The sequence below is a fragment of the Salmo trutta genome, chromosome 21 (assembly GCF_901001165.1).
Source record: "Salmo trutta chromosome 21, fSalTru1.1, whole genome shotgun sequence".
Taxonomy (NCBI): Eukaryota; Metazoa; Chordata; class Actinopteri; order Salmoniformes; family Salmonidae; genus Salmo; species Salmo trutta.
The window spans coordinates 41,347,692-41,363,362 of record NC_042977.1 but is presented as its reverse complement, the minus strand read 5'-3'; the positions used below and the strand labels follow the sequence as shown (position 1 = coordinate 41,363,362).

The 15,671-nt window shown below is 47.0% G+C and overlaps 1 protein-coding gene across 2 annotated transcripts in view; it reads left to right on the top strand.

Moving 5' to 3' along the window:
* ece2a (endothelin converting enzyme 2a) overlaps positions 1–15,671 on the top strand; it is a 225,462-nt gene that overhangs the window by 113,354 nt on the left and 96,437 nt on the right. For both annotated transcript variants that reach the window (XM_029705719.1, XM_029705720.1), the window contains exon 3: positions 3,010–3,296. In XM_029705719.1, coding sequence (XP_029561579.1) covers positions 3,010–3,296 — 287 coding nt within the window. The remainder of the gene's footprint in view (positions 1–3,009; positions 3,297–15,671) is intronic.

The following is a 15,671-nucleotide window of genomic DNA, read 5'->3' as shown; positions in this document are numbered from 1 at the left end:
AATCAATTTCATGTTCAATCAATTGAGTTCTATTTTGCGACTACGCTACTGTCTGTCATTTTTTACCTCAATGTGGTTCGTGATGTGTCACAACATGCGACCAATGACGTGCCCAGTATGTGATTTAGTGCATTATTATTGGTTAAGCATGATAAGCCACCTCTAAAGCCTATTTGCAGCCATAGGTGGTAATATCTCTCTAGGAGCTGATCCGTCGTCAGTATTTCAGAATCATTTGAATGTTAAGGTAGGATTTGAGTGGAGAAGGCTGATCCGAGAGCAGCACTGCTTTTCTTTCAATCCTATCCGTGTTGACACATTGTCTAACGACGCACTGCGAACTTTCTCTCTACCTGCTTGTTTGGGAAACACTGTTAAAAAGTTGTCTGGTAAATCATGATACATCTAGTCTGATCATTATAGTACTTGAAAAGAAACTTCAGGCCTGTATCTACTTCCCCAGTCAGATGAACGCGGGGATACCGTTTGTACGTCTCTGTGTGCTGTTTGAAGGAAGCTGCTTGCAAAAGTAACTTCATACTGGACACAGAGACATTCAAATGGTATCCACAAGTTCATCTGACTCTGGGGAGGTAGATAAAGGGCCTCATTGCCAAAATCCAGAAGTATCCCTTTAAGTTACATCACAGCTGGGAAACAAGGCCTAGATGTTTAGATGATTCGTCACGGGGAGGCCTCCCTTGCCTGTAATGAAGCCATCAATCATGCTGCATCAGTATGGTGCAGTCAAACGTGTGTGTGTGTGTGTGTGTGTGTGTGTGTGTGTGTGTGTGTGTGTGTGTGTGTGTGTGTGTGTGTGTGTGTGTGTGTGTGTGAGACACCTTTTGGCTAAAGTGTGTTCCAATGATTATTTAAAGCACTTTAGGTGTGTGGTTAATTTCTGTCTGAAGTAGTAGGAAGACCATTAGAGAGATCATTCACTATCTTAACTGCAATACCCTTGGATTTCCTTCCTCTAGGCTCTTCTATAATACTTCCTGTTGTGTTGTCAGACATAAAGCTAGTGAAGGACACTACCCCCACTACTTCCTGTTGTGTTGTCAGACATAAAGCTAGTTAAGAACACTACTCCCACTACTTCCTGTTGTGTTGTCAGACATAGAGCTGGTGAAGGACACTACCCCCACTACTTCCTGTTGTGTTGTCAGACATAGAGCTGGTGAAGGACACTACCCCCACTACTTCCTGTTGTGTTGTCAGACATAGAGCTAGTGAAGGACACTACCCCCACTACTTCCTGTTGTGTTGTCAGACATAGAGCTAGTGAAGGACACTACCCCCACTACTTCCTGCCTCTCATGCCTTTCTCCTACCATAGACTCCCTGTCAACTGAGAGAAAGATGCTTCTCTTCATTCTGTCTATGTGCTGGTTAGATTGATTATGTCCCTTCATTACAAGTGATAGATTGACTGGTCGCATGTTTCTAATCAACCTATGGTGATGTCATTGATAAATATACTGCTCAAAAAAATAAAGGGAACACTTAAACAACACAATGTAACTCCAAGTCAATCACACTTCTGTGAAATCAAACTGTCCACTTAGGAAGCAACACTGATTGACAATACATTTCACATGCTGTTGTGCAAATGGAATAGACAACAGGTGGAAATTATAGGCAATTAGCAAGTCACCCCCAACAAAGGAGTGGTTCTGCAGGTGGAGACCACAGACCACTTCTCAGTTCCTATGCTTCCTGGCTGATGTTTTGGTCACTTTTGAATGCTGGCGGTGCTTTCACTCTAGTGGTAGCATGAGACGGAGTCTACAACCCACACAAGTGGCTCAGGTAGTGCAGCTCATCCAAGATGGCACATCAATGCGAGCTGTGGCAAGAAGGTTTGCTGTGTCTGTCAGCGTAGTGTCAAGAGCATGGAGGCGCTACCAGGAGACAGGCCAGTACATCAGGAGACGTGGAGGAGGCCGTAGGAGGACAACAACCCAGCAGCAGGACCGCTACCTCCGCCTTTGTGCATGGAGGAGTAGGAGGAGCACTGCCAGAGCCCTGCAAAATGACCTCCAGCAGGCCACAAATGTGCATGTGTCTGCTCAAACGGTCAGAAACAGACTCCATGAGGGTGGTATGAGGGCCCGACGTCCACAGGTGGGGGTTGTGCTTACAGCCCAACACCGTGCAGGACGTTTGGCATTTGCCAGAGAACACCAAGATTGGCAAATTCGCCACTGGCGCCCTGTGCTCTTCACAGATGAAAGCAGGTTCACATTGAGCACATGTGACAGACGTGACAGAGTCTGGAGACGCCGTGGAGAACGTTCTGCTGCCTGCAACATCCTCCAGCATGACCGGTTTGGCGGTGGGTCAGTCATGGTGTGGGGTGGCATTTCTTTGGGGGGCCGCACAGCCCTCCATGTGCTCGCCAGAGGTAGCCTGACTGCAATTAGGTACCGAGATGAGATCCTCAGACCCCTTGTGAGACCATATGCTGGTGCGGTTGGCCCTGGGTTCCTCCTAATGCAAGACAATGCTAGACCTCATGTGGCTGGAGTGTGTCAGCAGTTCCTGCGAGGAAGGCATTGATGCTATGGACTGGCCCGCCCGTTCCCCAGACCTGAATCCAATTGAGCACATCTGGGACATCATGTCTCGCTCCATCCACCAACGCCACGTTGCACCACAGACTGTCCAGGAGTTGGCGGATGCTTTAGTCCAGGTCTGGGAGGAGATCCCTCCAAATCCAGACCTCCATGGGTTGATAAATTAGATTTCCATTGATTATTTTTGTGTGATTTTGTTGTCAGCACATTCAACTATGTAAAGAAAAAAGTATTCAATAAGATTATTTCATTCATTCAGATCTAGGATGTGTTGTTTAAGTGTTCCCTTTATTTTTTTGAGCAGTGTATTTCCCTCTTGTCTTCAGGCCAACATGACGGTGTAGTTTATGACAGCTCACGTTTCCATGGCGTTGCATTGATTAGGTTTTACTGATCAGGAAATGGACGATTGTTTCCTCTCCTCTCCTAGGTTGTGGTAACAGCTCTATGAGCAGTGACATGTACGATGCTGGCTACCACTCCATCACCAACATAGACTACTCCTCTGTGTGCATCCACACCATGAGTGCCAGGCATGATGCCACATGCCCGGGTATGACCTGGCACCAGATGGACGCGCGCCAACTCTCCTTCACGGACGCCTCATACGACGTGGTCCTGGAGAAGGGCACCCTGGACGCCATGCTGGTGGAAGAGAAGGACCCCTGGAAGGTGTCCTCGGAGACTGCCTGTCTCATTGACCAGGTACTCAGGGAGGTAAGAAGAAGTATACACGTGCACATGCACATGCACACACAGACACACCCTCTGTTTGTTTTTAGCAGAGACCTGAATTATTGGCCTGTCTGTTCAGACAGCAGGCGAATTAAAGGAGGATGAAACAGAGGACTGGTGGACAGATGGGAAGATGCTCTCTCCTCTTTTAGAAAAACTCCATCTGAACTCAGTCAGTCACAGGGCCTGTTTCCAACGACCTATCTTATAATGGTGCAGTCTCTTCCTCTTTCACCCTCATTCCACTATTTCATTCCTCCTCTCTCTTCCACCCTCACCTCTTCCCTCACCTCCTCCCTCATCTCATCTCCTCTCTCACATCCTCTCATCTCCTCCTACACCTCCTCTCTCACCTCCTCCCTCATCTCCTCTCATCTCCTCTCTCACATCCTCTCACCTCCTCTCTCATCTCCTCCCTCACCTCTTCTCTCACATACTCCCTCATCGCCTCTCATCTCCTCTCTCATCTCCTCTCTCACCTCCTCCCTCATCTCCTCTCATCTCTCACATCCTCTCACCTCCTCCCTCATCTCCTCTCATCTCCTCCCTCACATCCTCTCACCTCCTCCCTCATCTCCTCTAATCTCCTCTCTCACCTCCTCCCTCATCTCCTCTCTCACTTCCTCCCTCATCTCCTCTCACCTCCTCTCTCATCCCCTCCCTCACATCCTCTCACCTCCTCCCTCATCTCCTCTAATCTCCTCTCTCACCTCCTCCCTCATCTCCTCTCTCACATCCTCCCTCATCTCCTCTCATCTCTCTCACATCCTCACTCATCTCCTCTCACACCCTCCCTCATCTGCTCTCATCTCCTCTCTCACATCCTCCCTCACATCCTCTAATCTCCTCTCACCTCCTCCCTCATCTCCTCTCATACCCTCCTTCATCTCCTCTCATCTCCTCTCTCACATCCTCTCACATCCTCTCACCTCCTCTCTCACCTCCTCTCTCATCTCCTCTCATCTCCTCTCACCTCCTCCCTCATCTCCTCTCATCTCCTCTCTCACATCCTCACTCATCTCCTCTCATACCCTCCTTCATCTCCTCTCATCTCCTCTCTCACCTTCTCTCTCATCTCCTCTCAGCTCCTCTCATCTCCTCTCAGCTCCTCTCTCAGCTCCTCTCATCTCCTCTCTCACATCCTCTAATCTCCTCTCTCATCTCCTCTCTCAGCTCCTCTAATCTCTCTCACCTCCTCTCTCAGCTCCTCTCTCAGCTCCTTTCTCAGCTCCTCTAATCTCCTCTCTCACCTCCTCTCTCACCTCCTCTCTCATCTCCTCTCTCAGCTCCTCTCATCTCCTCTCTCACCTCCTCTTTCAGCTCCTCTCACCTCCTCTCTCAGCTCCTCTCTCAGCTCCTCTAATCTCCTCTCTCACCTCCTCTCTCAGCTCCTCTAATCTCCTCTCTCAGCTCCTCTCATCACCTCTCTCACCTCCTCTTTCACCTCCTCTCTCAGCTCCTCTCTCAGCTCCTCTCTCAGCTCCTCTCTCAGCTCCTCTCTCAACTCCTCTCATCACCTCTCACCTCCTCTTTCACCTCCTCTCTCAGCTCCTCTCTCAGCTCCTCTCTCAGCTCCTCTAATCTCCTCTCTCACCTCCTCTCTCATCTCCTCTCTTACCTCCTCTCTCAGCTCCTCTAATCTCCTCTCTCACCTCCTCTCTCATCTCCTCTCTTACCTCCTCTCTCAGCTCCTCTCTCACTTCTCTCACCTCCTCTTTCACCTCCTCTAACACTCCTCTCTCACCTTCTCTCTCAGCTCCTCCCTCACCTCCTCTCTCTCCTCCTCTCCTTCTCCACTTGTATTTACTGCCTCTCTCACCTCCCTAATCTACTCCTGCTATGTCCCCATGAGTTGTGTTAGTATTGTGTGTGTGTCTTCATGTGTCATTGGAGCAGGGTTAGTGAAGGTGCAGTACACTTTCTCAGCTCCCCTCAACATTGTTCCTCCCGGTCTGTCTCTTCCTGTCTGTCTCCTCCTGTCTGTCTCTTCCTGTCTGTCTCTTCCTGTCTGTCTCCTCCCGGTCTGTCTCTTCCTGTCTGTCTCCTCCTGTCTGTCTCTTCCTGTCTGTCTCCTCCTGTCTGTCTCTTCCTGTCTGTCTCTTCCTGTCTGTCTCTTCCTGTCTGTCTCCTCCCGGTCTGTCTCTTCCTGTCTGTCTCCTCCTGTCTGTCTCTTCCTGTCTGTCTCCTCCAGGTCTGTCTCTTCCTGTCTGTCTCTTCTTGTCTGTCTCTTCCTGTCTGTCTCCTCCTGTCTGTCTCTTCCTGTCTGTCTCCTCCTATCTGTCTCTTCCTGTCTGTCTCCTCCCGGTCTGTCTCTTCCTGTCTGTCTCTTCCTGTCTGTCTCCTCCCGGTCTGTCTCTTCCTGTCTGTCTCCTCCTGTCTGTCTCTTCCTGTCTGTCTCTTCCTGTCTGTCTCTTTCTGTCTGTCTCTTCCTGTCTGTCTCCTCCTGTCTGTCTCTTCCTGTCTGTCTCCTCCTGTCTGTCTCTTCCTGTCTGTCTCCTCCAGTCTGTCTCTTCCTGTCTGTCTCTTCCGGTCTGTCTCCTCCAGTCTGTCTCCTCCTGTCTGTCTCTTCCTGTCTGTCTCCTCCTGTCTGTCTCTTCCTGTCTGTCTCCTCCAGTCTGTCTCTTCCTGTCTGTCTCCTCCCGGTCTGTCTCTTCCGGTCTGTCTCTTCCCGTCTGTCTCTTCCCGTCTGTCTCTTCCTGTCTGTCTCCTCCAGTCTGTCTCTTCCTGTCTGTCTCCTCCCGGTCTGTCTCTTCCTGTCTGTCTCCTCCAGTCTGTCTCTTCCGGTCTGTCTCCTCCCGGTCTGTCTCCTCCAGTCTGTCTCTTCCTGTCTGTCTCCTCCCGGTCTGTCTCTTCCTGTCTGTCTCCTCCAGTCTGTCTCTTCCTGTCTGTCTCCTCCCGGTCTGTCTCTTCCTGTCTGTCTCCTCCAGTCTGTCTCTTCCGGTCTGTCTCCTCCCGGTCTGTCTCCTCCCGTCTGTCTCCTCCAGTCTGTCTCTTCCTGTTTGTTTTTTTCTCGCCCCACTACCTCTCCCATTCCTCTGCAGAAGCACAGCTGTCACGATTCAACCCAAATGTGTGTGTGTGCTTGTGAGAGCTTGGTAATGAGTGTGTATACTCCTGTGTGCGTGCGTGCGTTTGGGCGGCTGTATAGAATCTTCTTTGATCATAGTGGAACACAAACACCCCTCAGAAAGAGGAAGGGAGGGGGGAGGGGGATGCGAGAGAAAGGGAGGGAGTGAAATATTTAAGGAGAGATGTGGACATTGTCAAAAAAGGGGAGACAGGTACCGGAATTGGAAGAGTGAAACTATGTGACAGAGGTGGATGCAGACAGAGAGAAAGAGAGAGAAAGAGAGAGAGAGAAAGAGAGAGAACGAGAGAGAACGAGAGAGAAAGAGAGAGAAAGAGAGAGAGAGAAAGAGAGAGAACGAAAGAGAAAGAGAGAAAGAGAGAGAAAGGGAGAGAAAGAGAGAGAAAGGGAGACAGAAACCAAAACTGACAGAAAGCTAATGAGCAGTGCGCCAGTGTGATAGGGAGGGGAGGAAGGTAACGAGGGAGGGAGGGAGGTAGCGAGGGAGGGAGGTAGCGAACGAGGAAGGGAGGGAGGTAGCGAGTGAGGGAGGTAGCGAACGAGGGAGGGAGGGAGGTAGCGAGGGAGGGAGGTAGCGAACGAGGGAGAGAGGGAGGTAGCGAACGAGGGAGGGAGGGAGGTAGCGAACGAGGGAGGGAGGGAGGTAGTGAGGGAGGGGGAAGTGGAGCACACTTTCATCTAGTCTGTTTTGAGAATGTTTCATCATAAAAGCAAAAAGAACATTAAGGCAAGTGGTTGAAAAAATAGGAAACTCCCAAAATGGCATCAGCAGAGGGCGGGCAAAACAGAGTAGACTGTAGTAACACAGGAGAGAGATAAACAGTAGACTGTAGTAACACAGGAGAGAGTTAAACAGTAGACTGTAGTAACACAGGAGAGAGTTAAACAGTAGACTGTAGTAACACAGGAGAGAGTTAAACAGTAGACTGTAGTAACACAGGAGAGAGATAAACAGTAGACTGGAGTAACACAGGAGAGAGTTAAACAGTAGACTGTAGTAACACAGGAGAGAGTTAAACAGTAGACTGTAGTAACACAGGAGAGAGTTAAACAGTAGACTGTAGTAACACAGGAGAGAGTTAAACAGTAGACTGTAGTAACACAGGAGAGAGTTAAACAGTAGACTGTAGTAACACAGGAGAGAGTTAAACAGTAGACTGTAGTAACACAGGAGAGAGTTAAACAGTAGACTGTAGTAACACAGGAGAGAGATAAACAGTAGACTGTAGTAACACAGGAGAGAGATAAACAGTAGACTGTAGTAACACAGGAGAGAGATAAACAGTAGACTGTAGTAACACAGGAGAGAGTTAAACAGTAGACTGTAGTAACACAGGAGAGAGTTAAACAGTAGACTGTAGTAACACAGGAGAGAGATAAACAGTAGACTGTAGTAACACAGGAGAGAGATAAACAGTAGACTGTAGTAACACAGGAGAGAGTTAAACAGTAGACTGTAGTAACACAGGAGAGAGTTAAACAGTAGACTGTAGTAACACAGGAGAGAGTTAAACAGTAGACTGTAGCAACACAGGAGAGAGTTAAACAGTAGACTGTAGTAACACAGGAGAGAGTTAAACAGTAGACTGTAGTAACACAGGAGAGAGATAAACAGTAGACTGTAGTAACACAGGAGAGAGTTAAACAGTAGACTGTAGCAACACAGGAGAGAGTTAAACAGTAGACTGTAGTAACACAGGAGAGAGTTAAACAGTAGACTGTAGTAACACAGGAGAGAGATAAACAGTAGACTGTAGTAACACAGGAGAGAGTTAAACAGTAGACTGTAGCAACACAGGAGAGAGTTAAACAGTAGACTGTAGTAACACAGGAGAGAGTTAAACAGTAGACTGTAGTAACACAGGAGAGAGTTAAACAGTAGACTGTAGTAACACAGGAGAGAGTTAAACAGTAGACTGTAGTAACACAGGAGAGAGTTAAACGGTAGACTGTAGTAACACAGGAGAGAGTTAAACAGTAGACTGTAGTAACACAGGAGAGAGATAAACAGTAGACTGTAGCAACACAGGAGAGAGTTAAACAGTAGACTGGAGCAAAACGGGGCAGAGATAAACAGTAGACTGTAGTAACACAGGAGAGAGTTAAACAGTAGACTGGAGCAACACAGGAGAGAGATAAACAGTAGACTGTAGCAACACAGGAGAGAGTTAAACAGTAGACTGGAGCAAAACGGGGCAGAGAGGCGGATCGAGCAGGAGTGATGGAAAGGGAGAGAGGTGGGGGTAGAGAGAACCATGCTGTTCCAATAGTCTTATCCTGCTTCATCTCCTCATCTCCCTCCCTTCATGACCACTGGTGGAACAACAGGACTGAAACATACCAAACCGTAGTATGGAGGCTGAAACCAATCCACTATAAGGAGGCTGATAACCATCCCCTAACCACATCGCAACCATCCCCTAACCACGTCACAACCATCCCCTAACCACATCACAACCATCCCCTAACCACGTCACAACCATCCCCTAACCACATCGCAACCATCCCCTAACCACATCGCAACCATCCCCTAACCACATCGCAACCATCCCCTAACCACGTCACAACCATCCCCTAACCACATCACAACCATCCCCTAACCACATCACAACCATCTCCTAACCACATCACAACCATCCCCTAACCACATCGCAACCATCCCCTAACCACGTCACAACCATCCCCTAACCACATCACAACCATCCCCTAACCACATCGCAACCATCCCCTAACCACATCACAGCCATCCCCTAACCACATCGCAACCATCCCCTAACCACATCACAACCATATCACAACCATCCCCTAACCACATCACAACCATCTCCTAACCACATCACAACCATCCCCTAACCACATCGCAACCATCCCCTAACCACGTCACAACCATCCCCTAACCACATCACAACCATCCCCTAACCACATCACAACCATCCCCTAACCACATCGCAACCATCCCCGAACCACATCACAGCCATCCCCTAACCACATCGCAACCATCCCCTAACCACATCACAACCATCCCCTAACCACATCACAACCATCCTACAACCACATCACAACCATCCCCTAACCACATCACAACCACCCCCTAACCACATCACAACCATCCCCTAACCACATCGCAACCATCCCCCAACCACATCACAACCATCCCCTAACCACATCACAACCATCCCCTAACCACATCACAACCATCCTACAACCACATCACAACCATCCCCTAACCACATCGCAACCATCCCCTAACCACATCACAACCATCCCCTAACCACATCACAACCATCCCCTAACCACATCACAACCATCCCCTAACCACATCACAACCATCCCCTAACCACATCACAACCACCCCCTAACCACATCACAACCATCCCCTAACCACATCACAACCATCCCCTAACCACATCGCAACCATCCCCTAACCACATCACAACCATCCGCTAACCACATCACAACCATCCGCTAACCACATCACAACCATCCCCTAACCACATCACAACCATCTCCTAACCACATCACAACCATCCCCTAACCACATCACAACCATCCCTTAACCACATCACAACCATCCCCTAACCACATCACAACCATCCCCTAACCACATCACAACCATCCCCTAACCACATCACAACCATCCCCTAACCACATCACAACCATCCTACAACCACATCGCAACCATCCCCTAACCACATCACAACCATCCCCTAACCACATCACAACCATCCCCTAACCACATCACAACCATCCCCTAACCACATCACAACCATCCGCTAACCACATCACAACCATCCGCTAACCACATCACAACCATCCCCTAACCACATCACAACCATCTCCTAACCACATCACAACCATCCCCTAACCACATCACAACCATCCCTTAACCACATCACAACCATCCCCTAACCACATCACAACCATCCCCTAACCACATCACAACCATCCTACAACCACATCGCAACCATCCCCTAACCACATCACAACCATCCCCTAACCACATCACAACCATCCTACAACCATGGGTATGGGTGTGAGAAAGATACAAACAGGGAGAAACACACAGGTGGTTTATGGAATTCACCAGGACATATTGGTGTAGTACTCAATGTCTACACACACTCAATGTCTACACACACTCAATGTCTACACACTCAATGTCTACACACTCAATGTCTACACACTCAATGTCTACACACTCAATGTACACACACTCAACTCAATGTCTACACACTCAATGTCTACACACTCAATGTCTACACACTCAATGTACACACACTCAATGTACACACACTCAATGTCTACACACTCAATGTACACACACTCAATGTCTACACACTCAATGTCTACACACTCAATGTCTACACACTCAATGTACACACACTCAATGTCTACACACTCAATGTCTACACACTCAATGTCTACACACTCAATGTCTACACACTCAATGTACACACACTCAATGTCTACACACTCAATGTCTACACACTCAATGTCTACACACTCAATGTCTACACACTCAATGTACACACACTCAATGTCTACACACTCAATGTCTACACACTCAATGTCTACACACACTCAATGTCTACACACTCAATGTACACACACTCAATGTCTACACACTCAATGTCTACACACTCAATGTCTACACACTCAATGTACACACACTCAATGTCTACACACTCAATGTACACACACTCAATGTCTACACACTCAATGTACACACACTCAAAGTCTACACACTCAATGTACACACACTCAATGTCTACACACTCAATGTCTACACACTCAATGTACACACACTCAATGTACACACACTCAATGTCTACACACTCAATGTACACACACTCAATGTACACACACTCAATGTCTACACACTCAATGTCTACACACTCAATGTACACACACTCAATGTCTACACACTCAATGTACACACACTCAATGTCTACACACTCAATGTCTACACACTCAATGTACACACACTCAATGTCTACACACTCAATGTCTACACACTCAATGTACACACACTCAATGTACACACACTCAATGTCTACACACTCAATGTCTACACACTCAATGTACACACACTCAATGTCTACACACTCAATGTCTACACACTCAATGTACACACACTCAATGTCTACACACTCAATGTCTACACACTCAATGTACACACACTCAATGTCTACACACTCAATGTCTACACACTCAATGTACACACACTCAATGTCTACACACACTCAATGTCTACACACTCAATGTACACACACTCAATGTCTACACACTCAATGTCTACACACTCAATGTACACACACTCAATGTCTACACACTCAATGTCTACACACTCAATGTCTACACACTCAATGTACACACACTCAATGTCTACACACTCAATGTACACAACTAAAGTACACACACTCAATGTACACACTCAGTCTACACACTAGTCTACACACTCAATGTCTACACACTCAATGTCTACACACTCAATGTACATACACTCAATGTCTACACACTCAATGTCTACACACTCAATGTCTACACACTCAATGTACACACACTCAATGTCTACACACTCAATGTCTACACACTCAATGTCTACACACTCAATGTACACACACTCAATGTCTACACACTCAATGTACACACACTCAATGTACACACACTCAATGTCTACACACTCAATGTACACACACTCAATGTCTACACACTCAATGTCTACACACTCAATGTACACACACTCAATGTCTACACACTCAATGTCTACACACTCAATGTCTACACACTCAATGTCTACACACTCAATGTACACACACTCAATGTCTACACACTCAATGTCTACACACTCAATGTACACACACTCAATGTCTATACACTCAATGTACACACACTCAATGTACACACACTCAATGTCTACACACTCAATGTACACACACTCAATGTACACACACTCAATGTCTACACACTCAATGTACACACACTCAATGTCTACACACTCAATGTCTACACACTCAATGTACACACACTCAATGTCTACACACTCAATGTACACACACTCAATGTACACACACTCACTGTCTACACACTCACTGTACTACACACTCAATGTCTACCACACTCAATGTCTACACACTCAATGTACACACACTCAATGTCTACACACTCAATGTCTACACACTCAATGTCTACACACTCAATGTCTACACACTCAATGTACACACACTCAATGTCTACACACTCAATGTACACACACTCAATGTCTACACACTCAATGTACACACACTCAATGTACACACACTCAATGTCTACACACTCAATGTCTACACACTCAATGTCTACACACTCAATGTCTACACACTCAATGTACACACACTCAATGTTCTACACAATCAATGTACACACACTCAATGTACACACACTCAATGTCTACACACTCAATGTACACACACTCAATGTCTACACACTCAATGTCTACACACTCAATGTCTACACACTCAATGTCTACACACTCAATGTACACACACTCAATGTCTACACACTCAATGTCTACACACTCAATGTCTACACACTCAATGTACACACACTCAATGTCTACACACTCAATGTACACACACTCAATGTCTACACACTCAATGTACACACACTCAAAGTCTACACACTCAATGTACACACACTCAATGTCTACACACTCAATGTCTACACACTCAATGTACACACACTCAATGTACACACACTCAATGTCTACACACTCAATGTACACACACTCAATGTACACACACTCAATGTCTACACACTCAATGTCTACACACTCAATGTACACACACTCAATGTCTACACACTCAATGTACACACACTCAATGTCTACACACTCAATGTCTACACACTCAATGTACACACACTCAATGTACACACACTCAATGTCTACACACTCAATGTACACACACTCAATGTACACACACTCAATGTACACACACTCAATTACACCACTCAATGTACCTACACACTCAATGTCTACACACTCAATGTACACACACTCAATGTCTACACACTCAATGTCTACACACTCAATGTCTACACACTCAATGTCTACACACTCAATGTCTACACACTCAATGTACACACACTCAATGTCTACACACTCAATGTCTACACACTCAATGTACACACACTCAATGTCTACACACTCAATGTACACACACTCAATGTACACACACTCAATGTCTACACACTCAATGTACACACACTCAATGTCTACACACTCAATGTCTACACACTCAATGTCTACACACTCAATGTACACACACTCAATGTCTACACACTCAATGTCTACACACTCAATGTACACACACTCAATGTCTACACACTCAATGTACACACACTCAATGTACACATTATTTTCACACGCACACATACACACACATTACAATGTCTACACACACTTACTCACAGTTGCATGATGCAACACTTTTCTACAGTATAACTTTTTCTCTCTCTCTCAGTCACTCACTCAGAGCAGAGAGAGGCAGCGGCGTGCTGAGGTGTGAAAGCCTGACATGCTCCATGAATCACTCTCTGTTGCTATGGCAACCCTTTGGTGGGATATCCGCTATGACTAACACTTTTCATCGCTAACCTTTAGTCCACTTTAAGGTGCGCCACGGCAGGGACAGTGTCTTTAGTCCACTTTAAGGTGCGCCACGGCAGGGACAGTGTCTTTAGTCCACTTTAAGGTGCGCCACGGCAGGGACAGTGTCTTTAGTCCACTTTAAGGTGCGCCACGGCAGGGACAGTGTCTTTAGTCCACTTTAAGGTGCGCCACGGCAGGGACAGTGTCTTTAGTCCACTTTAAGGTGCGCCACGGCAGGGACAGTGTCTTTAGTCCACTTTAAGGTGCGCCACGGCAGGGACAGTGTCTTTAGTCCACTTTAAGGTGCGCCACGGCAGGGACAGTGTCTTTAGTCCACTTTAAGGTGCGCCACGGCAGGGACAGTGTCTTTAGTCCACTTTAAGGTGCGAATTAGATGCTGGGAGGGAGAAGAGGACAACTGACTGGGATTATTACCTCATAGTGTCACATGATCTCCCCCTCCCCTTTGGAGAGTCTGACGTGGTGATGTCATACTGAACCAGTGAACCATTGAGGGACTAACCTATAGAGTATCAGCTATCTCCACGTCTCTAACACACACATACACACACACACACACACACACACACACACACACTAAACCATCTTTAACTTAGTTTCACACACCAGCCCCCTCTGCCAGTGATTAAGCGGATTGGAGTAATTCACTTTGTCTTTGTCCACACAAAAAAAAATCTACATAAATATGGGTTGCATTTACAATTGTTTTTGTTCTTCACATGTTGCGCTTTCATTGTGGCAAAAGGCCACACTTCTTGCTGCTGTGATGACACACTGTGGTATTTCACCCAGTAGATATGGGATTTGTTTTCAAAAAGAATTCTGGGTCTGTGTAATCTGAGGGAAATACACTGCTCCAAAAAATAAAGGGAACACTAAAATAACACATCCTAGATCTGAATGAATGAAATAATCTTATTAAATACTTTTTTCTCTTTACATAGTTGAATGTGCTGACAACAAAATCACACAAAAATAATCAATGGAAATCCAATTTATCAACCCATGAAGGTCTGGATTTGGAGTCACTCAAAATTAAAGTGGAAAACCACACTACAGGCTGATCCAACTTTGATGTAATGTCCTTAAAACAAGTCAAAATGAGGCTCAGTAGGGTGTGTGGCCTCCACGTGCCTGTATGACCTCCCTACAACGCCTGGGCATGCTCCTGATGAGGTGGCGGATGGTCTCCTGAGGGATCTCCTCCCAGACCTGGACTAAAGCATCCGCCAACTCCTGGACAGTCTGTGGTGCAACGTGGCGTTGGTGGATGGAGCGAGACATGATGTCCCAGATGTGCTCAATTGGATTCAGGTCTGGGGAACGGGCGGGCCAGTCCATAGCATCAATGCCTTCCTCTTGCAGGAACTGCTGACACACTCCAGCCACATGAGGTCTAGCATTGTCTTGCATTAGGAGGAACCCAGGGCCAACCGCACCAGCATATGGTCTCACAAGGGGTCTGAGGATCTCATCTCGGTACCTAATGGCAGTCAGGCTACCTCTGGCGAGCACATGGAGGGCTGTGCGGCCCCCCAAAGAAATGCCACCCCACACCATGACTGACCCACCGCCAAACCGGTCATGCTGGAGGATGTTGCAGGCAGCAGAACGTCCC